Source organism: Balaenoptera borealis (genome assembly GCF_965194805.1).
Source record: "Balaenoptera borealis genome assembly, chromosome: 5".
NCBI classification, from domain to species: domain Eukaryota; kingdom Metazoa; phylum Chordata; class Mammalia; order Artiodactyla; family Balaenopteridae; genus Balaenoptera; species Balaenoptera borealis.
In genome coordinates, this window is record NC_138862.1 from 5557162 (window position 1) to 5585113 (window position 27952).

At 44.2% G+C, this 27952-nt stretch overlaps 1 protein-coding gene across 2 annotated transcripts in view; it reads left to right on the top strand.

The window, feature by feature from the left end:
• DSCAM (DS cell adhesion molecule) overlaps positions 1-27952 on the top strand; it is a gene marked incomplete at its 5' end in the record, with an annotated part of 739398 nt that overhangs the window by 629694 nt on the left and 81752 nt on the right. For both annotated transcript variants that reach the window (XM_082393800.1, XM_082393801.1), the window contains 4 exons: positions 5530-5770; positions 7255-7401; positions 13470-13625; positions 23848-23981. In XM_082393800.1, coding sequence (XP_082249926.1) covers positions 5530-5770; positions 7255-7401; positions 13470-13625; positions 23848-23981 — 678 coding nt within the window. The remainder of the gene's footprint in view (positions 1-5529; positions 5771-7254; positions 7402-13469; positions 13626-23847; positions 23982-27952) is intronic.

Genomic DNA, 27952 nt, shown 5'->3' on the forward strand with positions numbered 1-27952 from the left:
TCCTCTCTTTGTACATCAGACAGCCGTTTCCCTTTATTCCAAGTAGACACACGCTCCAAGCAGAAATGTTTAAAGTATCATCCAAAACAACTTTTGAAGTAAGGGGTATTATGTACTAACTTGTCTTAGGGTGATCTGAAGCCCACTACCAGACAAATGGGTTGAAGTGCTTCCACTGGTCCATACCCACTTCCCCTGCTGGCTTGTTCATGTAACTCAGAGAGGTCCCCAGAGTCACTTCAAAAAAAGTTTGAACTTGCATCACAGCCCTTAAATTCCCTGCACTTAGTGTACGAAATCCCTGCACTTATGGATTTTTAAAAGAGATCTGTTTTCTAATATGTCCTCAAGAATTTCTTTAATGTTAACACATTCCTAAATTTACATCTGACTATTCAACCTACAAATGAATAGTAGAACTTAAACTTTGCCTGTTACAGTTAGAAGTTTTGCTTACTTTTGTGCATGAAAACATAATACTTTCTCTTCATGTGATGTGCTAGATTTTTCTTTGATTAAAAATGTTTTGCTTAGTGTAACTTTACAAACCTAATCAGCAAGCTTCGCAAAAAGGAGAAAAGTTACCTGGGGCCCTGTGAGTGGTGGAAACTAAATACATCTCTTGGAAAAACCTGGGTTAGAATTCCAACTCTACACTTACTTTGAGGAAGATGTTTTTAACCTCTTTGACCTTCAGTTTCTTCATCTGTAAAGAAGGATAATGAGACTTCTTGGGGTTGTTGTGAAGATAAATGGGGAGATATACATCTCACCTATTACACTGATTGGGAAAAGCAAGTGTTCAATAGGTGAAGGTGATGGAGGTGGTGGAGGGATAATGGTAACTGGTGGTAGTGATTTTGGCCCTGAGTTAGTGTTGGAGGTGATGGTGGTAATAGTGATACTTAGGGTGATGTTAATATCAGTGGTGATGGTGGTGGAGGTATTGGAGGCATGGCAGTGATTTATTGGTGGAGGAGGTGATAAGGATGGTGGTAAAGGTGGGAGAGGTGGCCGTGGCATTGGGTAATGGTGGTGGTGGTGATGATTGTGATGATGCTGGTGATGGAGGTGGTGGTGATGTTGGTGATGATGCTGGTGATGGAGGTGGTGGCAGTGATGAAGGTGGTGATGATGGTGACGGAGGTGGTGGTGATGTTGGTGGTGATGATGGTGATGGAGCTGATGGTGATGATGGTGATGATGCAGGTGATGGAGGTGGTGGTGATGATGGTGATGATGCTGGTGATGGAGGTGGTGGTGATGTTGGTGATGATGCTGGTGATGGAGGTGGTGGCAGTGATGAAGGTGGTGATGATGGTGACGGAGGTGGTGGTGATGTTGGTGTGGTGATGATGGTGATGGAGCTGATGGTGATGATGGTGATGATGCAGGTGATGGAGGTGGTGGTGATGATGGTGATGATGCAGGTGATGGAGGTGGTGATGATGGTGATGATGCTGGTGATGGAGGTGGTGGTGATGATGGTGATGATGCTGGTGATGGAGGTGGTGGTGATGATGGTGATGATGCAGGTGATGGAGGTGGTGGTGATGATGGTGATGATGCTGGTGATGGAGGTGGTGGTGATGATGGTGATGATGCTGGTGATGGAGGTGGTGGTGATGTTGGTGATGATGCAGGTGATGGAGGTGGTGGTGATGATGGTGATGATGCTGGTGATGGAGGTGGTGGTGATGTTGGTGATGATGCAGGTGATGGAGGTGGTGGCAGTGATGTACGGTGATGGTTGTCTTGGGAGCATGAGGTAGTGGAGGTGGTAAAGGGGGGTGGTGTGCATGTAGGTAGTGGTGCTGGTGATGGTGAAGATGTGGTGGTAGAGGTGGTGAGTATTGATTGGTGGTGTTCACCGTGGTCGTGGTGAAGGAAGCTACTGTTGTAACTGAATTAGAAAGAGAAATAACCGAGAGATGATTTCAGCACACTAACTTTTATGAAAACAGCTTTATTGGGCTGAAATTAACATACCATCACATTTGCTGTTTTAAGTGTATGATTCCATGTTTTTTTGTATGTTTACAGAGATGTGCAGCCATCACCAGAATCTAATTTTAGAAAATTTTCATCACTCACAACAAAGCCCATACCCATTAGCAGTCACTCCCCATTTCTCCCCCAACACAATCCTTTTTAGATGGTTTTCAAAACCTCTGGGGGCCCGCATGCTGTGGAATCAAAAATACATATTTCATTTGTAAGAAAAATCCATCGCTTCTTTCTCAGGTGCAACAATTCATTCTGCATGATAACTAGCGATTGTATTAGAGCCCTGGAAAGAAATGTGTGAAACCACTGCTACCTTCAAATAACTCACCACTCTATTCATACATATCTCTTCAAAATCAGAATATTAAGAAAACCGGAGGAGAGCTCTCTTCTTTGTTTCTTGTGATAAACACAGTTCCTTGCATTACCGTATTGGATTTCACATCTAAAAGAATAATAACAAAAAAATCCTATCTCATTAACAGTCAACTGAAACACAACCTTTTTGAAATAAGATACCCAATAAGTCCCACTTCTGGGACTTCAGTCCAATAAACAAACTTAAAAACAGATGCACTGTATCACAGAGGTTCATTTGTGGTAGGAAATAAGTTACAAAACAATATCCCGAACAAAATTGTTGGAAAAATGATTCAATAAAACATGGAATATGATTTTTAAAGACTGGAAGTAAACATGAAAGTATGATCATAATAGCATATTAAATCAAAATAATCAGTCACTAAATTGTAGAGTATGAAAACAACCATGTGAAAACCAAAAACAAACTTCAATTTCACTTAGAGAAAAAAATATATCAGAATTTGAATAGTGATTACATAGGAATGGTGGCTGTATACTTTTATTATTACAAGAAAAACACTAAAATAATTTTCTACAGAATATTTTGCAGAAGAATCTAATACACAAAAATAACCTTCGTGTCACTCCAGAATTAGCAGGACTAAAATTTAGTTCTAAGAAAAATGTAAAGAATGTTCTATTTCTTTTGTACAAAATATTTAAACTGAACAGGACAAAAAACCTCTGTGTTGCCTATACTATTTAAGCAGTTAGAATGTGTTTTCACCCTCAGAAAGTGAAAAAAGGAAGATTTCTCCACCCACCTATCTGTGCAACCAAATCACGGGCATGATTAATCCCCCCAAACCCAGGAAGGGAAATGTCAGCCAGCAGGTCCCTCTGCTTGTAGAAGATTCAGCTAAATTGGGTGCTGTGAGTAAATATTTTCTCGTGGGCATTTGCCTCCACTCCCTACACCCCCTACCTGATCACACTCTATAGCTCCTGTCCTGGGATCCTGACTTGGCATCTTAGGGAGACTTAAATCGTCACAGGGAGCCCGTTGAAAAATAAGAATATTTTTTAAATTTAAAAAGTCCTTTATATTTGGGTGACAGTATTAAACATTAAAAAACTTTGTGAAATAGGAGAAATATCTTTGTTTTATATTTGACTTATCCGTGGCTTTTCGAGGGAAATTGATTTTGCTAATTAATCAAATGATACAAATGCAATTCAGTGGTTTAGGTAAAACAAATTCCAGGTAATGGAATTCTCAAAATCTGAAACCTTTGGATCCAATTTTAAAGCAGAGTGAAAAGTTGTAGTTCATCAACGCAAAAGCAGGAGCGCATAGACACTTGCTTATAATAAGAAAGGGGTGTGCTTTTGTGTCAACATCTGACTGCCAACTTGACTGCAGAAGTAATGGTTTCCAGGCTGTTTCTTTGATACCTGTTAGCACCATGTAAATGCCTGAAATCAGATGAGTTGTTGAGAAAGGCAGTGGGATCCAAGGAAACCATAAATGAGGAAACTCGCCTGAAAAAAGAAATGTGATTTTACTGCTCTTGTATAACTCAGACAAACACCCAAAGACAGCTGGCGACATTCATGCCGCAGGGGGCTGGCATGGTAGGCAATCCACAAGCGTCTGCTGAATTCGTTCATGGCGCTGTCAGCTCCCGACCTTCTTCTGCCTTCTTCCTGTTGGTGGTCCAGCCTCACCCCACCCCCATCCTGGGCAGATCCTCTCTGTCTGCCCTTGCTCACCCCTGGGCATTCAGCAGCGCCCCCCCAGTCCATTCCAGCTGCTCTGTCTCTCCCACCCCGCACCCTCCCTCCCCTTCCGGAGCCCTGGCCATCCCTCCAGCCCCACCTGCGGTCAGCATCTTCTGACTGCTTCAGACCACGCTCATTTTGCCACTTTTGAGAAGCCTGCTGGCCTCCACTGTCCAGTACCACACACTTGAACACTTCAGATTTCTCTGCAGTTTCCTGAGTGCATATTTCCTCTCTCCAATGGGATTGTAAGCATTTTCAGAAAGCTTTTCAGAGCCCCAAGAGACCTTAACCCACGGTTTGTACTGAAATACACATGTACACATACACATGCACATACATACACATATCTGCTCACACATATGCACACACAGACATAATACAAACACACACACACACACGCACATAGCTGTTGATTGCCTGAAAGCCTACCACACCTTTATTACTTTAGAGCATCACTTTGATGTTGTTCTTAAAACATACTTGAAAAACGTCTGGATTCTTAAAAAGTCCAACGTGTCAGCGAAAACTGTTCTGTTTTTGACTCGTAACTCTAGCCTCACCTTGCCTGGCTTAAATCACCATAAAATGATCCCTGAATGACTCAGGCCTTAATGAAAGAGGTTTGCCTTCCTGCCAGGGGTGGACTCCCCTTCACATCCAGTTTTCGACGTGGAAACACCTTTGTTCTGGAATATTCCATTAGAGTATAAGCTCCATGAGGGCAGGGACCTTTTTTAAAAAAACACTTTTGTTCCCCAGTGCCTGGAACAATGTGGCAGAGCTCCGTAGATTTTGCTGGGTGAAAACACGAATATCAGTCTCCCCAGGTGATGGTTGGTGTAGGCAGAGGTACCACAGACGCAATCCATCTTTCAAAACTTCCCCACCACTTAGAGAAGTCGGCTGTCCTGGCAGCATGAGGGAGGGGCTGGAAGCACAGGCTCTGTGGTGGATTCGCCTCCTGTCCCTCATGCCTGTGGGACCTCCTGTGTCAATGAAGGTCTTGGTGGTGCTATGTCCCGGGGCTGCAGTGAGGGTTGGGCTCATTCGCGCAGGTACAGGTAGAGTACCTGGCCATGAGCAGCCTCTAGGTATGAGTTTGCTGCTACTATTACTATTACTACTGCCACACCTGTTATGATTATTTCCATGCTTATTCAATTTCATTTTTATTTGCCTAAGAGAAGGGCAGATGCCGGTTTTCCTCTTGTCACACCTCGAGTATTCTTTTTTGTTTGATTGTTTAGCTACTCACATTTTACTTGGTAACTTTGCAATGTCCAAATTATTCACGGCGTATAATTTGTAGTTTGGCCATAGGTATACAGTAGGATTAACTGGCTTTCGAACAGGTTTAAAGCATCCAAAAATAGCATTGTTTTTTTACCAAATCACAAACAGTATTCTTTAGTGATTCTTCTCTTTCCTGTTTAGGCTCCCAAGAAACATCTGCAAAATGGGATGATCCGTGGCTACCAAATAGGTTACCGCGAGTACAGCACTGGGGGCAACTTCCAGTTCAACATCATCAGTATCGACACCACGGGGGACAGTGAGATTTACACCCTCAGCAACCTAAACAAGTTCACCCAGTACGGCCTGGTGGTGCAGGCCTGCAACCGGGCCGGGACGGGGCCTTCTTCTCAGGAAGTCATCACCACCACCCTCGAGGATGGTAGGTTCCAGCCGCTGCTCTGGGTCCCCAGAGCCTGGCCGCCTTCGGGCTTTGCTGTGACAATGGCATCCAGGCCGGCAGGGACTGGGGGTTCCGGTGGGGAAGCTGCCCTGATTAACTCGTGGGCTACCTTGGTTTGGTGCCCTTGACAGACCTTGATTGCAAAGCCAAATTCATACCTTTTTCAGCATCCTTCTCCATCAAGCCCAAGAGGTGGGCTTTTCCCGCGTGAAACCAAAGCTCTCCCTGTGACTGCAGCAGTCTGGCCAGAGTGTAGAAATCCGATTTTCTAAGAATTTCTTACAAATCAATGTTAAGGAGGATTTTTTTCTTTTTCTTTTTTCTTTCTTTCTTTCTTTTTTTCTTTAAATGATTGCTTTTTATTTTCAAGCATTCTGAGACCAGAGAACAGGAATGACCAAGCTTCCTTGGAGCAATCTCACGGTGACTGAGCGCCCCCTAGTGGCCATAAGGAATTAATGTACCCTCCCACCTTGACCACCTAAGAACTCACATTTTCCAGCAATGCTTGAAAAGAGAGAGAGCCCTAGTGTCCAGAAGCACCATCTTTTAGGTGCAGAGGCTAAATATAGGGTTAGCTGTAGGAGTAGGTGGTAGATTTTTCCAGCAGCAAGCTTGCATGGCAGTTGCCTGTCGTGAAACTAGCCACTGGGTCATAGGTTTGAGAACACACATGGTGACTTGTGTCTATAATTTCTGACCTTTTTCACAGAGAGAGAAGTCTTAGCTAGAAACCAGAAGTCCAGGATTTTCTTTCCATCTTCATAGTCTTTGCAGGTGTGGTTAGATATGCCTTTGGGTTTTCACTTTAATGTTCATCTTTCACTGATGTTTGCAATTCAGTCACTATTTTGCCCCCTCTCCCAGCCACGACATTTAAGGTTTGCATAAACCCCCGTGAAAAATACTTCAAATATCCTTCTAGCCTGTATCCTAGTCCATTTTCGCTCTTTCCTCTGACGAATGGTATAGTATTGAAAGGGACCCTGCTGGGGATGGGGCAGTAAATACGATGACGTGTCTACTTTTTGGCACTTTCAATAGTGAGGCTTCCAATTTACATGCCAGATATTACTCAGTATGAGGAGATGTACTGTATAAAGTACATGTAACTTACAACAGTAACTTGCAAGGGTAATGGGAACATAAGCCAGACCAGCAATGGTCTTTTACTCATGCAATCGGATCAGAAGGTTCTCAACTCCATAAGCCTGGGGCTTAAAAGTGAAGCAGTTATTCTGGAAAGAGAGACAGTGGAAGTCATATGAAGTCATTGCATTTTACTGAGTTATCATAATATTTGTATAGAGAAATGGTACTCATTTTTTTCCTTAATTTGGGGGATTGAGTGCAGTTTTTTCTTTTCTTGTACTTTGAAATATTAAACTAATGTTGCTTATTCAATATTGCTTTGCTAATTAAACCACCCACAGTTATTACAGATTCTAATTATCTAATTTCAGTGCCCAGTTACCCCCCCGAAAATGTCCAAGCCATAGCAACATCACCAGAAAGCATATCAATATCCTGGTCCACACTTTCCAAGGAAGCCTTGAATGGAATTCTCCAGGGGTTCAGAGTCATTTACTGGGCCAACCTCATGGATGGAGGTAAGAGGATTAAACTAGAACTTTGAGTTTGCCCCAAAGGATGCGCAATGGAATTTGCAGACCCCCTCCTCCTACCATGGGATTCAGCACAGGGTGGGCAGTTCTTTATCGATGGGTACTTTTCTCCTTTCCCCAAGTCTTTCTGTTATCTCATATCTGATATTTTAACAGGTGTACACAGCTGTTTAAATCATATACCTTCAAAAAGCAATTTGAAGGATAGGAGAAGGTGGCACTTGGGGAATCTAGGAATAGATGTGTTTTCCTAATTATGAGTATCTATGTCAAGCCTCTGCAGGCAGCACCAAAACCTTGATCTGTATCTAGAAAGTTCTACGTGATGTGTATCCTGAAAGGCTGACCTCTTCCTATTCCCTGATAGGACTCTGCAGGGAAAATTCTTAAGCTCCTGTAGTTGAACTAGGAGGGGTTCAGGAAGAATGCCAGAACCAGAACACCTTGGGAGGAGTATTATTGTTCCCATGAGGAGCGCTTTCATCCCAGACTCTCCATTTTTGTCCCCTCCTTTTTCTTTTTTCCTCCTCATATTCCCTCTCTTCCTTCTTGTTTCTTTGTGATTTTTTTTTTTTTCTTTCAAGTTGTCGGCCAAAATTCTCCAGTTTGGAGGCAAGACTTGGCACGAGAGAGGGTCAGCTCGGGGTGGCGAGATTGGGGCTCCAAGTGTCTTGAGCAGAACACGTCTGTGTCTGTGCTGTCAGAGGCCTGACGTCACCGAGCCAGGCTGAGCCCCATGCCAGGAGCACGACAGGCCCAGCCTGAGCTACAGCCCCTAACAGGAAAGGCTTTGCTCTCTGCTTGTGGCCCAGGACTTGGGTGGCCCACACCTGCACCCTCCCCCGCTCCCCATATCCAGCCCCCGGGGGTGCCTCCGCTCTGGTTTGGGGCTTCCTGCAGCTCTTCTGACTGTGGGTCCCCTGAGTCTGGGCAAACACAGAGGCCCCCAGGGCATTTCCCACCTCTGCTCAGGACCACCTGGGTCTGCTCTGCCAACCCGGTCACTTTCCCCACCTATGTAATCAGAACACACTGGGCCTCAGAGGCTGCAGGGGTTCCACTATTGGTGCCCGAATAAAGGAAGGAAGACACATTAGCAAAGGCAGCTTAATTTGCTAAGTAAATAGCAGAGTTCCAGGCTTAGCTGTTTACATCTGCAGCCAGACTTGTGTCTCAGAGCTGAGGACCAGATCTGATTCCCTTGATGTCGAGGTAGCACTTTGCGTGGTGCCAGCAGTGGGAGACATTCTGATTCCCCTTGTGGGCCCCCCCGAAGCAGACGTGTTACCTGAGCAGCTACTCTGTGCTAAGCTCCTGCCTGACACTGAGGATGCAGCATCTGCCCCGATGGATGCTCTCGCCTAGTGAGAGTGGGGAGATGTGATGCATACAGAACCTCTAGCCCAGTGAGGCACAGCCAGCCCCACGGAGGGACGGAGTTAAACAGGTGATTCACTTCACCTCCTCCCTGCAAACAGAGCTTTAAAATTCCCATAGAAGTAAGATACGGAGCAACGAAAAATTTCACATTATCTACTTTACTGACACAATACGGTAATAGAGCATGGCATATACTTGTTCTGGTGTCTAATCCTCATCTCGAATAAGATGAAATTAAACACGCTAACATACCTAAAGGCAGTGTTGCACTAAAATCGTTCCTTTTTTGTTCTTGTTGGAAACGTTTCCATAATCCGGTGGTGACTGTTCGTCACATTTTCATGTTTTACTCGTATGTGCTAATAAATGCCCGTAAGCACCTTAGCTCTGCGACGGGTGAGACGGTTAAGATCGTTCAGTCAACTTTACACTTTAAAGCTTTAAAAACTTGAATATTTAAAAACATACAAGTCTTTAAATAAAGAATGCTTGGAAATGCATACAGTTTCTAAAGGTACTTTTACTCACTGTATGAAGATCAAGGGGATGTGCTTAATGCCTAATGTAGAAGTTCTACACTTAATCTCCAAAAGATGAGAAAGAAACCCTCAGAAACCTGCTGTGAACAGTCATTCCTGACCTGCTACCTCTGGGAAGTGACATTTATGCATTAGCAGGGAATTTCATGGAATTACTGGATTCTTGTGCACAAACTCTTAGATTGCGGCCCTGAGGTTCCCACAGACACACAACACATAGTGATCATGTAAAGAACTATACCTGCTAAGCTTGAGGATACACCACACATAGACACACACCCACACTCACTCGTGCAGGCCAAGAGAGAAGGAGATCCTTACTACTGCTGTGATTAGCAATTGCCCCAAATACTTTTTAAAATATGCATTAAAAAGCATTTTGTTATTGTCAATATGACCAGATAAAACTGGTTAATATATTTGATAGGACAGGTTAAATGTACAATAGGTCGGTGAAATTTGAGTATTTTATAATCTGAAAGTCAAATAATTTTTAAGACCTGACAGAAGCAGTTAGTCTAAGATTGCTAGGAAAATGGCACACTTTGAAAATCCGCTATTTCCATCGGAATTGGAGCTGCTTTTCAACCCTCTGTCTTTCTTCAAGACAAAAACGACAGATTCTGAATCAAAGCAACGTTTAAGTGCCAACCAAGACTTTTGCTACGATGCCGGCAGGTTGAGGAGGTGCTTGGGAAAAGTGATTTCCACCCCTATTTTGATTTCTTCCTTAGACCCGTTAAGAATGAAGAAGGGTGTAAATAAATACATAAAACTATTTTGTTTTAAAATATAAAGTTTTTCTTAAAAAAACTTTTTGTACTATAAATAGTATGATTTCTGAATTTATTTTCTATATTAATTTCACGTTATTTTACTCATGATTTCAACTGAACACTATTCTTTGCTTCCCATATATTTAAAAAAATTTATTTTATTGAAGTATAGTTGATTTATAGTGTTGTGCTAATTTCTACTGTACTGTCCCATATATATATATATATATTTTTTTTTTTTTTTTTTTTTTAATGACTCCACTGGGGCCGTGAAAAGTAGGTGATAGAAATCCGTGTTTAAGCCATAAAAAAAGAAAAGGAGCTTGAAAGAACGACAAATGAAGCACGCTGTTTTGAATTTGGCTTTTTTCATAATTTTCCTTTTTACTTCCTCTACATTGATGAGTCAGGGACATACCCTCCCAGCAGAGAGAATGGGGTGCTTTTGTGGTCGATTCTGGGGCACAGGTAGTTTTTAAAAATCCTTGGGGGGGGTAATTTTGAACAGGGGTTTGGACTGCATTCATATTCATGGTTCGTGATAAATTAGTTCTTCCAAATAATATGAACCCACATATGAGTCAATATCCAAATACCAATTCTAATTAGTATGGTAATTCATGAGCGGGTGTAATTCTTTTGTGTCAAGTGTTGCTTTCTTTCAAAAGATCAAGGTGTCCCACTTTGCCCTTCTCCCTCTTAACTGTCCTCTTCTCCATCACTGTGTCTCACTGGGGAACAGCCCTGTCCCATCGGCGCACCTTTCCCCTGCACTGTAATTGGAGCTCGTACTTCCCCCGTGATGTAGAGACCCTGGGTCCGTCTTAAAGATAAAAACAAAAGCATAAAACCAGAGGCCCCAAGAGGTCACATGATATAGTCAAGTTCTCATAACTAGCCCTGCACACAGCCCCGTGGAAGCCCCTCCCCTGAGTTGCATTTTCCCTGTGTGTGTGTGTGTAATCTTTGGCATAATGTAGACGTTCCTAAATCTGAAAATATCTTGATGAGATCTATACTTAAACTTTTTCCATCAGCATTTGAATTTTTTAACCTACTCCAATTGACCTATATTAGCTATGTTCAGGAAAATGAAAGTTATAAATGAATAATATAATGGAAAGAGGTCTGATGGTCACCCAGGACAGACTTTTCCCTCACAGGAAAGAATTTCTAACCCATCTGAGGGTAACGATTGTCAGCCTTCTAAATGCACAGTAACCACACAGGAAAAAACATTTTTTTTTCATTTTCATAAGCCATCTGCTCTGGTTTCTAGATTGTGGCCCCTAAAAGTCTGCCACCAGCTGGTCTCCCCCAGAAGACACCAGGCCACAGGCATCTTTGGGGGGCTGCGCCCTTTGCTCTGCTCTCTCCCCCACCCCAGAACTCATCCACAAGCTGCCCAAGGTGGGAACAGGCGTCGGGCTCCTGTTGGGGTCCGGGGTTGTGTCTGTGCCCATTTTTCCCGTCCCCTCACAGCCCTCATCACACACAGGGGTCCCTGGCATGTGAGTGACAAGCCTTGGCTCCCCCCTGCTTTTAAATTCAACTATCCTGCTATGTCCAGTTCAACCTTGATCCTTTTGATGACGAAAAGTAAAAATAGACATTCATAGTCACCATAATCACAAAACAGCTGGCCACTCATCTCCGAACTTCTGTGCAATGTGCTAGAAGGACAAGAGGAAAGAAAAACAGAGAGCAGGAAGAGAAAACCAGGCTGGCAGAAGCACATCTCATCTGGGTGACATGCAGGTCCACCGAGCGCCCACAGGAAGTCACTGAGAGTGTGGACTGTGGCCGTGCGGCCACAGCCTGTGGTGCCACGGCCCATGCTCTCGGCCCCCGTGCTCGGCTCCGGGACCTGGGGAAGCTACTGAGCCTCTGCCTGCCTCAGTTTCCTCTCCTGTAAAATGAATGGGTTGTGGAAACAAGGGCATGGTCATGCTGGGTAAATGAGTTAACCTGGGAACCCAGAACCTAAGGAAGCACACACGGCGTGTCAGCTGCCTTTACTGAGGCCAGAGAGCGCGAGAGACCCTTTCGGGCAGCCTCACTGTGTGCATTGTGTGCAGAGGTGGCCAGACACCAAGGAGGACTCCCTCCTGGACCCCGTCTCCCACCCCAGTTCTGAGTGACCGGGCACAGCGGGCCCGGGGGCCAGCCTGCAGCAAACATCCCACACACGGCCACTTGCCCTAAATGTGAGCAGTTCCTCAGGCCCCTCCCTCCTCCTGCAGCTCCTCCGCCAGTGGCTCCTTTCAAAATCCAGAGCACCCATGGCGGTATTTTTGTCTGTTTGTTTGTTTTTTTAAACAATGGATTTTTTTCTTTTTTTAATGATTTTTTTTCCCCAGAGAACTGAATTTTATTTATTTATTTATTTATTTATTTATTTATTTATTTATTTATTTATTTATTTATTTTTGGCTGTGTTGGGTCTTCATTTCTGTGCGAGGGCTTTCTCTAGTTGCAGCAAGTGGGGGCCACTCTTCATTGCAGTGCGCGGGCCTCTCACTATCGTGGCCTCTCCCGTTGCGGAGCACAGGCTCCAGACGCGCAGGCTCAGTAGTTGTGGCTCACGGGCCTAGTTGCTCCGCGGCATGTGGGATCTTCCCAGACCAGGGCTCGAACCTGCGTCCCCTTCATTGGCAGGCAGATTCTCAACCACTGCGCCACAAGGGAAGCCCCCGTGGCGGTATTTAACACATCACCGTGAGTTTTCTCAAACTGCCGTCTATCGCATACCTCAGATGGGCCAGCATAAAGGTCCATCTTTGCCTGTCATTAGCTGATCCCGCTCCAGAATGTGAAGGAGTTTTAGCTGACGCCACGTTCCCGACACATCAGCCGAAGGGTTCACTCCAGGTGGCAGGAGGGGTTTGCTGCGCTGCCGTGGCTCATATACTTAAGTTAGGTGCTGAAAAACACGTGCACCTTAAAGGAGTTTGCTTTTTTAAATGGAAAAATGAAACTCGACTTGTTGATGAGCTTCTTGATGAGCAGTTAGAAGGGTCTCTGCAGAGTGAGCAGAGTGGTTCTGGCTCCCTGGGGCCTGGGGTGCGGGAAACCTGCCTGGGGACAGTTCAGGAGGGCAGCCACGGGGCCAGCGTTGGGTTTATAACACTTGGAGTGAATTGCTGTTTTCCAGACCGATTTTCCGCCCTGTGCTCTGTGGCAGTTTGGTGCAAATGACCTTTTCCAAATGTCGCAGAGCGTTGGTGTCACAGGAAGACCGTGCCTAGTACCCTGAGTGATTTCAGGGCGTGACTGATGGAGGCTCGTGGCCCAGTGCTGGGCAGCAAGGACGGTGCCCACAGCCGCGGTAACAGGTTCGTGTTTTCTTGTCCTCCAGAGCTGGGCGAGATTAAAAACGTCACCACCACGCAGCCCTCCCTGGAGCTGGACGGGCTGGAGAAATACACCAACTACAGCATCCAGGTGCTGGCCTTCACCCGGGCTGGGGACGGCGTGCGAAGCGAGCAGATCTTCACTCGGACCAAAGAGGATGGTGAGAAAGGGGGCGGCTTGTTGGGGGAGAGCTCAGGACCCGTCTGAACCTCCAGGGGACACACAGGAGGCTCCCACCAGCTGGCAGCATTCCCGGGCAGGAGCTATTGCTGGAAAGGCTGGGTCAGAGAATTAATTCACCCACCTATTCTTGACTTTGCTCCATGCAAACTTTTTGCTGCCCTCCCCAAATATTCCAGCACGATTCAGACCAGCACTTCCTGTGTCACCTTTGTTTGATTTATCCATTGTTTCTCTCTTCCCCTATAATTTTTATTTTTTTGGGGGGTGGGGGGAGGCACATATTATTTTAAACAAAAGTGCCTTTTATCCTAGGGCTGTATCCCAGGGCCACCCCTGTTTTGTATCCCATGAGAATAATTTCAGTGACTCTTTAGCTATTAGTGTAAGCTCTGATCATTTCCATCTCTCCACTTAAAAATTATGTAATGGTCTATAATGGTCTACGTCGTCATATGCTGTGCCAGCTTTAGAATAACATTAGAATAAGCCCTCAGTGTGAGAGCTTCATGTTAATTTTTTAAAATTTCTTACAAAAATTTATGATTATTTAGTAAAATTTTAAATCGTAGCACATCTTTCAGATCACAGTTTGGACTTGGTTATGTGACTATTTCCCAATCCTACAAAAACTGTATGGCAAAATAGTTTTTTATATTATTTTAAGGGAAAGCCTGAGGGACCTCACTGCAGACTTTTTGAAGAATAATTTAACTTCTAATACATATTATGGCAATAGTGAGAAAAACAGTTTCTACCTTAATAAAAGAAAGAGCAATTGATATCAAATTGATTCCCTTGTGGAATCCTCCAAATCAGAGCTCAGAATTATACCCGAGCCAGAGTTGAGATGGGAACCACTACGCCTAAATTCTGTGCTGATTTGGCTCTGCAGTTTTGTTTTGTTTTTTTGTCTTCTTACAGGGCCTCTGTTCCCCAGGAAGCTGGGCAGGGTGTGGGTGGGAGAGCTGTTTTCCATTGCCCATGACTGCCCATGTATTGGCAGGTTTGATGTCCTTTACTACATAGACAGTCAACATGCTGTTGCTTCACCCACTATGTCCTGTGGGAGCAAAGCTAGGGACACACTGTCAGAGGCTTGGGCAGACCCTTCCTGCCCAGCTTTTCTGTCTCCTAAGGACACTCCCCTGACATTCACAACATCACTCTCTGCTCTGCCCTCATCAAACCCAGCCCTGCTCCCCAAGCAGTCCTGTCCGTCTACCCTCACATATTATCTTTATTGTCTCTCTAGCCCTTCTTGCATTCTAGCTCCCGCACACAAATTTAACCTCATTACCCTCAGTTTTTCTAGAACACACAAGTGATTATTCCCAGTTATGTGCAGGTGTCAGCCAATGCCGCCCAAAGAAATTGCACTCTTTAGGGAAATCTGAGGTCAAAATGCAATGCCATTAAGAAGTCACACATTCATAGAGATATCTACAAAGCTATGTCCTGGGTGAAGACAGCCATATTTAATTTTTTAAATGTAATAGACAGAGAGCTGTGTCTAGATGCTGGCTCTGCCACCTGCTGCCGTGGGACTTTGACACCTTACCTCACTTCCTCTGAACTGGACTTTTTTCATGTACAAAATGACAATCAGACTGCACAGAATTAAGACATAAAAAGTGAAGTGATGTGTGCAAACATCACCTAGCTTGACATATCGTGGGATGGTTCCTGACACTAGACATTTGATTATTTGATCTCCACTCCTTCAGAATGAGGGTGGAACCTTCTTTTGCATTGCTAAGCAATAACACAGATGTCACTGGAATTATTATTTAAAGAGCAAATTGATCAGCAACATGAATTTTGACACCTGCATTTTTCAGAAAAACGTACAGAAATCCAATAAAAGTGGAAAGCTCTTTACAGCTCCATACTGACTGGTAATTTGGGATCAATTTTTAATTACTCCTCCAGTTTTAGAAATCATAGAGCTCTGTCTCAAAACTTGACCCTGAGACCCAAAGTGTAATTTGTCAATCAATTCTCTGCTTTCATATCCAGTGCTAATAGTAAGGGGAGATGTGATTAATTGTGGAAGGCCCTGCCTTGGGCACACCAGTTACCCCAGGGAGGAGATCAAGAATTCCACTTGTGCTAACGTGGACGAAGACTGATGCAGAGCTGAGTGTCAGTATTTACCTGGGATAAATCATCAGCATTTTCAAAAAGAAGCAGAGCAGAGATTAGGTAGAAAGAGAGAAAAACTAGTATAATAATGAGCCTATTTCCCAGATTCACATGAAAAATTCACTAATCTAGAAATGGTGAAGAATTGTGCCAGCCATCCTTATAGACTCAATGTCTAATATAAATAGACATTTGAGCAGTTTACAGAACTGATTACAATTTTGTGTCTGCTTGAAAGGAATGCGTAATCAAAGAGTATAAATCCTGTTGATGCTTCTATGAAGTCTTATGATTTGAAGTTTGGATAACACTGCCGACTTCAATTAAACGATGTAAAAATAGAAAATAATAATTGTCAACATATATTGTTTTTCCTCAGAAAAGCACTGGTCTAGGCACAGGTTGAAGTTTCATTGTTTATTGATGTTCTTGCAAGTAAAGAAATATTAACACATTCACAGCAAACATTCAATTAGGACTTCTCTGCCCAAAACAGTTCTTAAACTAACGTCCTCACCCCTCAGTGTCACGGGGTCTGGAATTTTAAATTATGTTGTTAGGTCACTGATCATCTTAAAAAGGAAAAATTTATCACTTGCTAGTGAAAGAGATAAAAACAGAATCAATAATAAATAAATAAAAATAGATTAAATAAATGAAATTGAAAAATAACACAGACAAAACGTTTACTTTTATAGGGGATAATTCACAACTGAAATATTTGTTTAGAAAACAAGTCTTCTGTTCCATAAGTAGTTTCTCAGTTTCTATAAAGATTCTTGGACGTATTCTCCAAGAATATGGAGATCTTGATATAGATCTCTGATATAGATCCTTGGACATATTATCGGGTCCATAGTCTCCGTTCCATCAGTATAGTTGTGGGTCCATGGAGATATTCTCAGGGTCTGTAAGAAAAACGGACGTCTCAGCTTCTCTCCCCAGGACTGCTCAGTCATTGAGAACTTGCACATATTTTATTGCTGCAAGACCACAAAAGATTATTTGCCAATCAAGCTTTTTGTTTTTGAACACAAGACAACTAATTCTGAATTCTAAAACGTTTGTGAAATCCTGATACCATTTTATTTGCTGAGAATATAATCTGAACCAAGCCATGGGGAAAGAGAACACACACAAACGCAATCTATTATTTTTCCAATTGTTATTTTCATTCTGCTGGCAGAAGGTAGTTTCAGCCCTGATCCTTTTCTACAAAAGAAAACATTGCATATATATAAATAGCGACGGTTGTGTTTAAGTGCAAATATTTACTGAATACATCACAAATGCACATAGCTCTTCCAAGTGGGAAGAAGGCCAGCAGGAGCTGTAGTATGTGATCTTTGGTCCCTCTCTGCCACGGTTAACGATCTGTTTAGCAGGACATCTGAAAGTGGAGCTAAGAGCGAGAGAAAAATAAACAGACATCAGGATATTTGATTCCTCTGGCCACCCGTATCTTGAGCCATACATCCTCTTGAAGGCATGGATGGTGTGTTCTCAGATGATAGTGTAACCGCACCCTGGTTCACCTTAAAGGTGATGGACTCTGTGTGTGTGTGTGTGTGTGTGTGTGTGTGTGTGCGCGCGTGTGTGTATTTGCCTAACCGCCAGCAGGGCTGCCCTTCAGGGGACACTGAAGGCTTTGTGTGCCATGGGAAGGCCTGTCAATTAATCGGTATCAATACTGCTTAGGATTCCAGAGTCCTGCAGCATTTGGCAGGGTTGTGATGTGCTCTGTGTAGTAGCGGATACACCGGCAACACAACAGACCAGGATGTCCTGGGAGGCCTTCCACCACGTGGATGTCAAAGCTTCCTCCGCTGCAGTGATTCTCACACAGGTTCCTAGGAAGTCCAAGGGCTCCTAGGGGGGCCTCAGAGGTGCCCAGTGGTCATGGGGAGGGCCCCTGAGGGGCTCCCTCCCAGCTCTGCTTCAGGAAGAGCCACTCCACTTCCACTGTGTTATGCATGGGTCTCCCACATGACACTTAAAAGGATTTGTCCACTTTAAAGAGTGTTTGGAAACCACTGCTCTAATGGGTGCAAAGGCCAGACATACTGGAGCCTGATGGAAACCAGAAGAGAAAAGGGGCCTCATGCATTGCTTGGCCGTGACGACAACTGCTATTGTGGAGGTGTCCCTCTCGGCTCAGAAAAGCCGCTGCAGAGCCCGGGGCTCAGGGGGACCCGGCTGTCCCGGCGGGTCACACATACACACACCCTGATGTGTGCACCACACCGCACACAGTGCAGACATCACATATACACCACAAGCCACACGTGCACACGCACACACTGTACACACACACACACCACGCACACACCACGCACGCTACACATGCAGACATGCTCTACACACACGTCACACACACATCACACAAATCACAAAACACACACCACGTACACTGCACACACCACACAAGCCACAAACCGCACACACACATACCCCTGCCTGTGGCTGATCTCTAAGACCAGAAAAACGATGATGACAAAAACGAAGCTGACCAAAGTGTCTGTGAGGTACTTAGACTTTTGTCTTACTTCAGATTGAGGCAATATTTTTACAGAACAATAAGGCTGATGTTTCACATTAAGATACACTCTTAGGTGGCTTGACTGTGTGGACCCATTCTCTAGCTGTGTAGCAAGTCATCACAAACTTAGCACCTTAAAACAATACAAATTCATTATCTGACCATTTCCTGGGGTCAGGAGTCCAGGGACGGGTTAACCAGGTCTCACAGGCTGAAATCACAGTGTTGGCTGGGCCTGGGCTCTCATCTGAGGTCGGATCCTCACCCGAGCTCACTGGTGGTCAACAGGATCCAGGTCCCTTAGGGCTGAGACCATCTCCTCAGCCCCCAGAGGCCACTCCCCAATCCCTGTCACATGGCCCCAGCAGGGTCACATGGTCGTGTGGTCATAGCAGGACAGTTGACCTCTTCATCACCAACAGGAGCCCGTCTCTACTGCTCCAAATCCCTCTCTGACATCTAGACCCTCTTTTAAGAGGCTCATCTGATTAGGTCGGGCCCACCCAAGTTACTCTCCTTTCGAGTAACTTAAAGTCAGCTGATTGGGTCCTTAATCATATCTGCAAAATCCCTTCACCTTTGCACAAAATGTAACCTGATTTTGAGAGTGATCCATCCATCATAGTGACAGGTACCACCCACATTCAAGGGGAAGTAATTACACAGGTGTGGATATCAGAGGGCGAGAATCTTGGGCACCATCTTAGAATCCTGCCTGCCACACTGAGCTCATTTAGAAAATCTGCTTGGAGGACTTAGTATGCCCCAGATACTGGCCCGGGCACTGGAGACACGGCAGAGAATAGGAAAGGTGGGGCTCGCAGGCTGGTGGGGGAGACAGATATTTACTGATCACTCCTGAGTGGGTTATGAAAAGTGCCATGAAGAAACGTCTTCAGAGACAACCCATCCTGACCTCACCTAGGCTAGTGACAGAGAAGGTTTTCTCGAGAAAGCGCGCACCAGCAGAAGCTGAGATGAGTTCAAGTTGCCAAGGACAAGGTGGAGGGCGGGGAACACTTCCAGGCAGGAGGAACCCAAGGCTCTCCGTCATCATGTGTCAATGACCTGATGTGAGAGACGCACGCCACATCCAGGGACCTAAAAAGGGGTCCAGTGCTGTGCAGAGCCAGGAAGAGAATCCAGCCACTGACCTGACACGTCCACGTGGAGGTCTAAAGCACACACCAACCTTACACATCCACCGAGAGACAACGAGAAGGGAAGAGAATTCTAGGTTCTGGCTCTTGCGACCAAGGAGATGGCCGTGCTGTTTCCTGCAATAGGGGACGGGAGGTGGGAGGCTTGGGAGAGAAGGTGGTGAGCCCTGCTTTCAACAGGATAGGTCTAAGGTGCGTGAGTCAGAGCAGAGATGCCGGGACCATCAGACACCAGAGCTCTGAGAGCATCTGTGTGCACAGGGGAGGTCTGAGCACGTGGGAGAATGCAGAAGAGATGGTCCTCAGCCACTGCATTCTTAACTTCAACCCATCAAATCTGGAGCCATAAGTTCACTCAACGATGGCCAGAAATTCATGAAGGCTACCTAAGCTTGCCTATATCTTCATAAGAAAAAAGCAGATTACCAAAATGTAACCTGATGACTAGGAGTGCGTCTTAACAAACTATGTCCCAGACACACCCTCCTAAGCCATCTCTGTCTCCTGCCACTCCCAACATTTGGTGTTTATAATTCAACACTGAGTTACAAAGTAAAGGCCAGAATCCTTTAGCAATATGTATGATAAAGAAATGGTGATGGTTATTACAAATGATAGCTAGAGTTTATTCAGTGCGTATTATATACAGGACTCGTATTAATTCTTCACATGAATTCTCTCTCATAATCTTAACAGTAAAATAATAACTTGGCATAATTATTGTTCTGGCTTCCTAGATGAGGGACCTAAGACTTATTAGAGAACTTATGAACTTGCCCAGGACACAGAACCAAGTGGTAAAGTTGGGCAAAAGCCAGCCGTGGAGGCTGCAAAGCCCACACCTTTAACCATTGTGGTGTAATCCAAACCAGAGCTAAAATTTTAAATTCTCATTCGTAAAGTATTGGCTCAGAAATCCTGAAAATCTTTCTCCAATGTCTTGTGCCTCAGTTTCTGTATATTTATTATTTTCTTGTGCAAAATTCTAATAACCCTACAAGGAAAGATTGTACAAGATAGATCATAAATCAGTGTATGAGGAACCACTTGGGGGTTTAGGTAGTAAGTGCAGTGAAAAACCCTTTGATCTGATGTGATCCAGGCAAGTTAATGGAAATAATCTACTAAAGAAGGAATCACTACATTTTACAGTGACCAAGCGACAGAATTCAAACATTGTAGTTTAACTTAAAACATATACATATACATTTATTATATAATCATTGTCTAATCAAATGATCCAGACTCATTTCTTTAGTTTTGGGTGAAGAGATTAGAGTTCTATGTCATTTTTCATTCTTTGAACTGTATTCATCATGGATCATCTGTAATTTCCACTTTAATTTCTTGATCGTGGAGTAAACATGTATTGTCATTGGCCAGTAATCTGCTTTTTAATTTCTTTTTATCTGTTTGCCTTGATTTTTTTGCCATGTGTCCTGTTCTTCTCACTAGTCTTGCCCAAACCTAATTGAAGCTTCTTTTTTTTTTTAAAACTTACCTTCAGAAAGCTTTTCCAAAGTCCCATCCATTGTCATAAAAACAGCTTTCTTTGTGCACTCATATTTCATCAGTTTCCATAAATTAAACTGCATTACCTTGACAAGTACAATTGTCACAAACAGGGTGGAAACAAGCCTGACACTCCTGATGAGCAGCCAGCCAAGAGGTTGTTGCCAAAGTACTTGGGGTCCTAGAAGGACGCTGGCCAGAGGGAGTGCCTGGTGGACGCCAGCTGCGTGGTTTGCTTTACGCAAGAAATGGAGGGTTCTGGCCAATCCGGGGGCATCCATTAGCGTGGGAATATTAAGCACATGTACGCTCTACCCTTGGCGTTCGGGAGGAGCCCTTGTGGCTCTGAACCAGGTTGTAGATGTCTCGGTGATTGCCCTCACCTGTAGAAAACGAAGCATATTCAGAACAAAGGTACCTTGTTCCCAGGGACCTATTGATCCAAGCTTCATCACTCCTATGTGTTCCTTTCTCTAGACCTTCTGCTTTTGGTGGAACTTGTCAAAAACTGATCCCAAGATTTTATATTTTCAAATGATGACTGTGTCCAACCCCCATTAACTCTTGCCAGAGTTGTTGGTTTTGTTGTTTTGACCTAGAAGAGTCAAGGTCAGAATTTGAGCATCAACTTGACCTAGAATTGTCACCTAGAAGGTGACAATTATGAGATACACATTCAACTCCAAAAATATTTACTTTGAAGTTAGGTTGTTTTTGGAGAAGGAAGAAACTCAAAGCTTCCTCCAGGGGCTCACAGGGGACCTTATTGGTTTGAATTTCAAGGTCTCCATCAAGGGGGGAACCTCTCTCTACATGAAAAGTTAAAACAATGAGGAGCAAAGCAATAACCTCGTGGTTTCTGTCACAGCAGATTTAACACTCTTTCCTTTTATCCCATGTTCTACCCACCTCACCTCATTCTCCCTCTTCAATCTGGAAAACAAAAGGGTGGGGGAAAGGGCACTTATGTTCAATCTCACTTCTCAAATGAAGCTTCATGTTGTCAACACCCTTTTCTGCATTCTTAGATGATTTACAGAGGGGAGTTTGTTGTCTGTATGAACTGTGAATCTTTGACACAAAAATTCATACTCATAAAAACTGCTTCTGAGCCTCTCCTGAGCCAAATAGAGGTGTCATTACAAGGTGTTTTGGTCACAGAAGGGTGATCTCTGATGACTGAGGTAATTCGCCCTCATTCCTAACTCAGGAGGCAAGATGTACCCCCCAAGCCCATTCAGAGCCAAACACTGTAGCAGAAACAAGGATGACCCAGAAGCTAAATTCTCTACTAGTCAGAGGCAAGAAATCATCAGGGACTGAAAAACATAGAGAAGGCTCCCAGGAAAACAGGGACTTGAACTGATTGTGTTAGTTCTGTCACAGAAACAATTATTCATGACACTGGTTAAGGAACAGCAAGGCAGACTTCATTCAGGGGAACGATTTGATAGGAGAAGGCATGACCACAATGGGGCTTTTGCAGTAGGGGAGAGAGATTAGATTCAGCTTTGAATACAACAAGGAAAAGTGGGAATTTATAGCCAAGGCATGAAGGGGAGGGAGTGGGGTCATTGGGTGAAAAAATTACTAAGAGGAAACATCAGGGATGAGGGGCGTTCTGGCTAAACTGACTTCACAGGAGTTTTGCAGAAGGCTGGCGAGGATGATCAGAGATTACCTGGTGGTGACAGAGAGTGAGGACTTTGATCAGGTATCAAAGGTGATAAGATATGGTGGGGATTCTGGCTAAACTGACTGAGCAGGATACTTGCTAAAGTGGGCTCTTAGGGGACATGCCCAAGGACATGGCCCAGTGGAGCTCCTCGGTCGCTGGTCAGAGAGACACTGTGTCAGCCCCCAGGGTGGCTGTAACAAAGCCCCGCAGCCTGGGGGACCAGCAACAGGAATGTGCTGTCTCATGTTTCTGGAGGCGAGAGGTCCAAGGTCAAGGGGTGGGCAGGGTCGGTTCTTTCCAAGGGCTGTGAGCGAGAATCGGTCCCTGGCTTGTACATGGGCATCTTCTCCCTGTGTCTTCACACTGTCTTCCCTCCATGTGTGTCTCTGTGTCCACATCTCCCTTTTTTTTTTACAAGGATACCAGCCATGCTGGTCAGGGCTCACCCAAATGACCCCATTTTAACTTGATTTTCTCTGTAAAGATTCCATCTCCAGATAAGGTCACATTCTGGCATGGTAGGGTTAGGGCTTCAACAAGCGGGTGTTGACTGAAAAAAAAATGCACAGCGTGAGAGTTGTGGGTTAAGTTTTATTTGGGGCAAAATAAGGACTATAGCCCGGGAGACAGAATTTCAGATAGCTCTGAGAAACTGCTCCAAAGAGGAAGGGGGAAAGGTCAGTGTTACATACGATTTCAGTGAAGGGGGTGCGTGCAGTCAAGCACGCGCTTTGGCAGAAGCTTCCTGCTTGTCATGAACAGGTGTCACCATTAATGATTGTAGTGCTTTTCTAGATACGAGGAGATGCAAGAATCGGGCTCATAAAATCTTCTCCTAAAAATATCTATCTATCTGAAGGCCTGTTCTACCAGTTTTTCCCAGAGCACAGAGTGCCTCATTCCTGATCTCCACCCTAAACTCCTTTCAGTGGGTGTTGAAGGTCAGCAGCTGCAGCACTCCATGATTTAATCCTTGCAGAGGCAGATGGCAAGTGCCAATGTGTAGTTGGCATGGGTTTTGAGGGACACAGTTCAGCCCGCATCCCTGACTCCCGAAGAGGTGGGAAGAGAGAGTGGCAGGGCGCAGCGGGGTCCTGTGGGGTGGTGGGTCTGGAGTGGCGGGGAGGGAAGCTCCATCATTCTGTCACTAAACTTTCTGCTTTTCCAGTTCCAGGTCCCCCCGCGGGAGTCAAGGCGGCTGCGGCCTCGGCCTCCATGGTCTTTGTGTCCTGGCTCCCCCCTCTCAAGCTGAACGGCATCATCCGAAAGTACACGGTGTTCTGCTCCCACCCCTACCCCACAGTAAGTTGGTAAATCACCCAGTGCCTTTCAAGCATCTTCCGGAAATGAGCCACGGGCGCTCACTTGCGACCTTCTCCTTCCTTTGTTTCCCACCTCCTTGGGTTTCCCCAGTGGTTTTATTCTTCTCCCTGCTGTGTGCACATACAAAGCAAGGTCCTCATTACCACCTCATTGGAAAATACACTTCTGAATCCTTCTAAGGGGCACAGTTGTCTGGAATGATTGTTTATTGGGTGAGTTCCCTCAAAAACTGCCAGCCGGCTTATCAGAATCAAAACCCAGAGGCCTTAGTTGATCGTCAGTGGACGCCACCTATTGATTTTGCTGTTGGGCTCATCCTTCAACGCACTTCATGCTTCACCTGCCTCCCTCGCACACCCCGACCCCATCCTCCTTCCCTGCCCATCGCCCACTGAGACCCAGCAGCCGGAAAACCCTTGTTGTGCTAGAAATGAAGGACTTTGACAAGACTCTATGACCCTCACAAGTACAACAGTCAGCTTAATTCATTGTGAAGGAATTAAAAGTTAGGGTACTTAATATTTCAAAATATGGGATTTACTGTCATTAGTAGTAACACCACTGAATGATACTTACAGAGTTAAAGTGTTTCTTAAACAGAAGAATGTGTATATCCAAAGGGGAAATTTCAAAGAAAACCAGAAATGGTTCATGAAATTTATGATGTCTTCATAGAAATGTTTATGACATTTTCTGAGGTAGGCGCTGTGTCCAGTCCATCTTTCCGTCTCCCAGCTCCCGGCACAGAACATGACATGCATAGCCATTCACTGTTTGTGGAGTGAATACACAAATTAATTTTGGTTTTATTGTGGTAAAATATCAAAACATAAAAGTAGCATTTTTAAGTGTTCGATTCAGTGGCATTAAGTCCATTCACATTGTTGTGAGACCATCACCACCATCCATCTCCAGAACTCTTTTCATCTTGGAAAACCGAAACTCTGTCTCCATGAAACACTACCTCCCGTTCTCCCTCCCCCACCCCCTGGCAACCACCCTTCTCCTTTCTGTCTCAGTGAATTTGACTATTCTAGGAATCTCATAGGTATCACCGGAATAAGACAGTGTTATCTTTCTGTGCCTGGCTTATTTCACTGAGCATAATATGTTCAGGGTGCATCTGTGTTGTAGCATGTGTCTGAATTTCCTTCCTTTTTAAGGTTGAATAAATTCCTGAACTAATTTAGTAATTACTTTTTAATTAAAATGACATGCTTTCCCAAGTCTAGAGTCTGTAGGGGACCCAGAGGCCCAGTGGCACCAAAGACACTGAGGATGATTAACGGTGGGGAGACAGGGGGAGAGCAGGAGTGTGGCAAACAGATGGGCCTCCATCTCTGAAAAATATCAAGTTGTATGTTCTGCTGTTGATATGTCAACAGCAGCACCTCTGGAGTTGAGGTAAAGACTTAGAGGTAATATGCTTAGATATGGGTTTCAGAACTTGTGTGAGTTCCTTACCTGGTTTCACACATGCTGTTAGCTCTCACCTGCTGAAGCCTACCATCAGATCCCACCGTCAAAGTTCAGAGATGCAGAGCAGTGTAGGGGACGCGGTGGGTGGCCCTCTACTCAGAGGGCATTCACTGAGGACCCCGTGCAGGTTCTGATCCTCTGAGCGTCAGCCCTGATATACCACCACATTCACCAAAGAGAGACAAAATTATTGCCGGAAGTGTGCCCATATTTCACTAGAATGTGAAGGGCTTCTTTATGTTTACTCATTCCTTCATTTCTTGATTTGCTGTAGGACTCCCAATTGCTCTTTTGACTCCAGCAAGCTAGACAGAGCCAGCAGGGAACAGGGGACACAGGCAGCTTACCCTCATTCTGTCTTCCCAGTCGGCTCTTCATCGCTAAACTAAAAGTCCCAGCCTGGCTTATTTGGAATTAGTCCCGAGTGGCTGAGGCTTAGACGAGCAAGCCCGCCTTTGTGGATCGTGGGCGCCATATTACTCTCCATCCTCCCAGCCTACGAATTAAGTCCTATAGAAAAGGAGGAGTTACTATCCCGAACACAGTATCCATCGAACACTCTGTAGGGTGGACTATAAATGATTTCCCAAGGGATTTCCAGTCTCTCCCTGCACAGAATAATGGGATTCAACTATCCAGGACCTTCTCCACAAGAGCCTTGCAAAAAATACCTTAGCGAGATCAAGCTAACCAGAAAAGGTGGGAAATAACTGAATTTATCACCTCCTTGATGTCTTACAACCACTAGCAGGTGTTTCTGTGTGGTCTTTAACCATATCAAAAAAACATTGTAAATCTAGAAATACGATTATCACAAGGTGCCTGTGGTCTCCCGGGAAGCACCACTTATTAAGCTTTGCAGAGAGGACCCAGAACTCCAGAGCTGTCCTCAATAACATGAAGTGAACCAGAATCAGTTTTCTTCCATCTCTAGAACCACATTGCTATTCATCTATTTCAAATATCATTTAAGACCACGAGGCCTATTTTTAATAGACTTTATTTTTTAGAGCAGTTTTAGGTTGACAGCAAAATTGAGTGTAAGGTACAGAGACTTCTCATGTGATACCTATTTTTAAAATAAAATAATACCATTACAAGTAAAGATGAGAGAGAACTAATACACGTGTCTTCAGAGGTGAAGACTTAAAAAATTCCATCTACTATTCTGTTTTTCTTCCGTGGACTGAGTAAGGAACTATAAATTACTGGAAAGGGGGAATTTTTCCCATCTTTAGTTTCTGCGATTTAATTTTAAGTCAGAAAACTATGCTATCAAATTTTCTGAGACTTTTACTTTTCTGCCAATGTATCGAAAGAAACACCAGAGGGCAGTCCTAGCTCTGTGTATTATTCCTGCTTGTGTATCTGAATATTTTTTCCTTTGAAATGACTTCATAGTCGAATGTAGAACATGGGAAGATAAATTAGGACACAGCATACTCTGTAATTTAATGTTCTTTATAAGAGTCCCTCGGCTAACCTTGCTGATGTAAATTTTCTCTCAAGATCCTCAATTCCTGCCCCTTCCTTATGAAAGGGCATTGTTAAAAGACACAGGCTCTTTTCTCTAAGATGTACAATGCATTGTCTGATTATAGGCATTTGTTTCACGGTGTTCTCTCAGGTCAGCTTAGTAAAAGGCGTCAGAATATGAAACTTTGTATGTTGCCAGACAAGAAACTGGAAATTTGTCTCAAGGCTGATTGTTTAAAAGTGGTGTTGGTAAACATTAATCTCACTGTGAGGGACCAGCTAATGCAAAGAGACGTCAACCTTCCCAATCAGAGCAAAACCTCAAATCCGTTTGATTAAGTAATTCATCATATAATTTCTGGACCATGGCTATTACTTTTAGTATATAATGGTTTGGATGATCGATTCATACACTATGAGAAGCAATGGAAATCCAAAGTAATGAGCTAGCCTTGTAAGGTCCCAGGTAGAAAGTAGTTAACCTGGATTTCCTCTCTAACAACCCTCCCTACTTAAAAGCAGACTGTGAAAAATGTTATATATTACATAAGCACTAGGAGGTAGAAATTGTCTGTTTTGCAAGGCTAAGCTGATGGACATAGAAATGTGAAATTAGCACAAACTTCTCATTAATGAAGAATAAAAATCAGAAGGTCTAAAAAATTGTATCAGTGAGCTATGATCCACCTCAATTATTCCAGTTTCAGAAGATAATGTTAGCCAGTTCCTGCACAAAGTAGAGTTCAGTAGATGCTGCTGAATGAGCAAATGAGACTCATAGCAACTAACTCTCCACAGTGGAGCCCACAACTCAGAATTAAGCAAGTCTTCTAGGAAGCAAAGAAAGTAACCTCTACCAGGTCCAGACAACATTCAAGCCAAGGTAGCAGGTGTGTGTTTGCTTCCCAACCCTCCCTAGACTGCATTTCCTAAAGCTATAGTGGGGCTGAGGACAAGACAGAGTGGCTTTAGAGAACCACAAGTATTCAGGAATC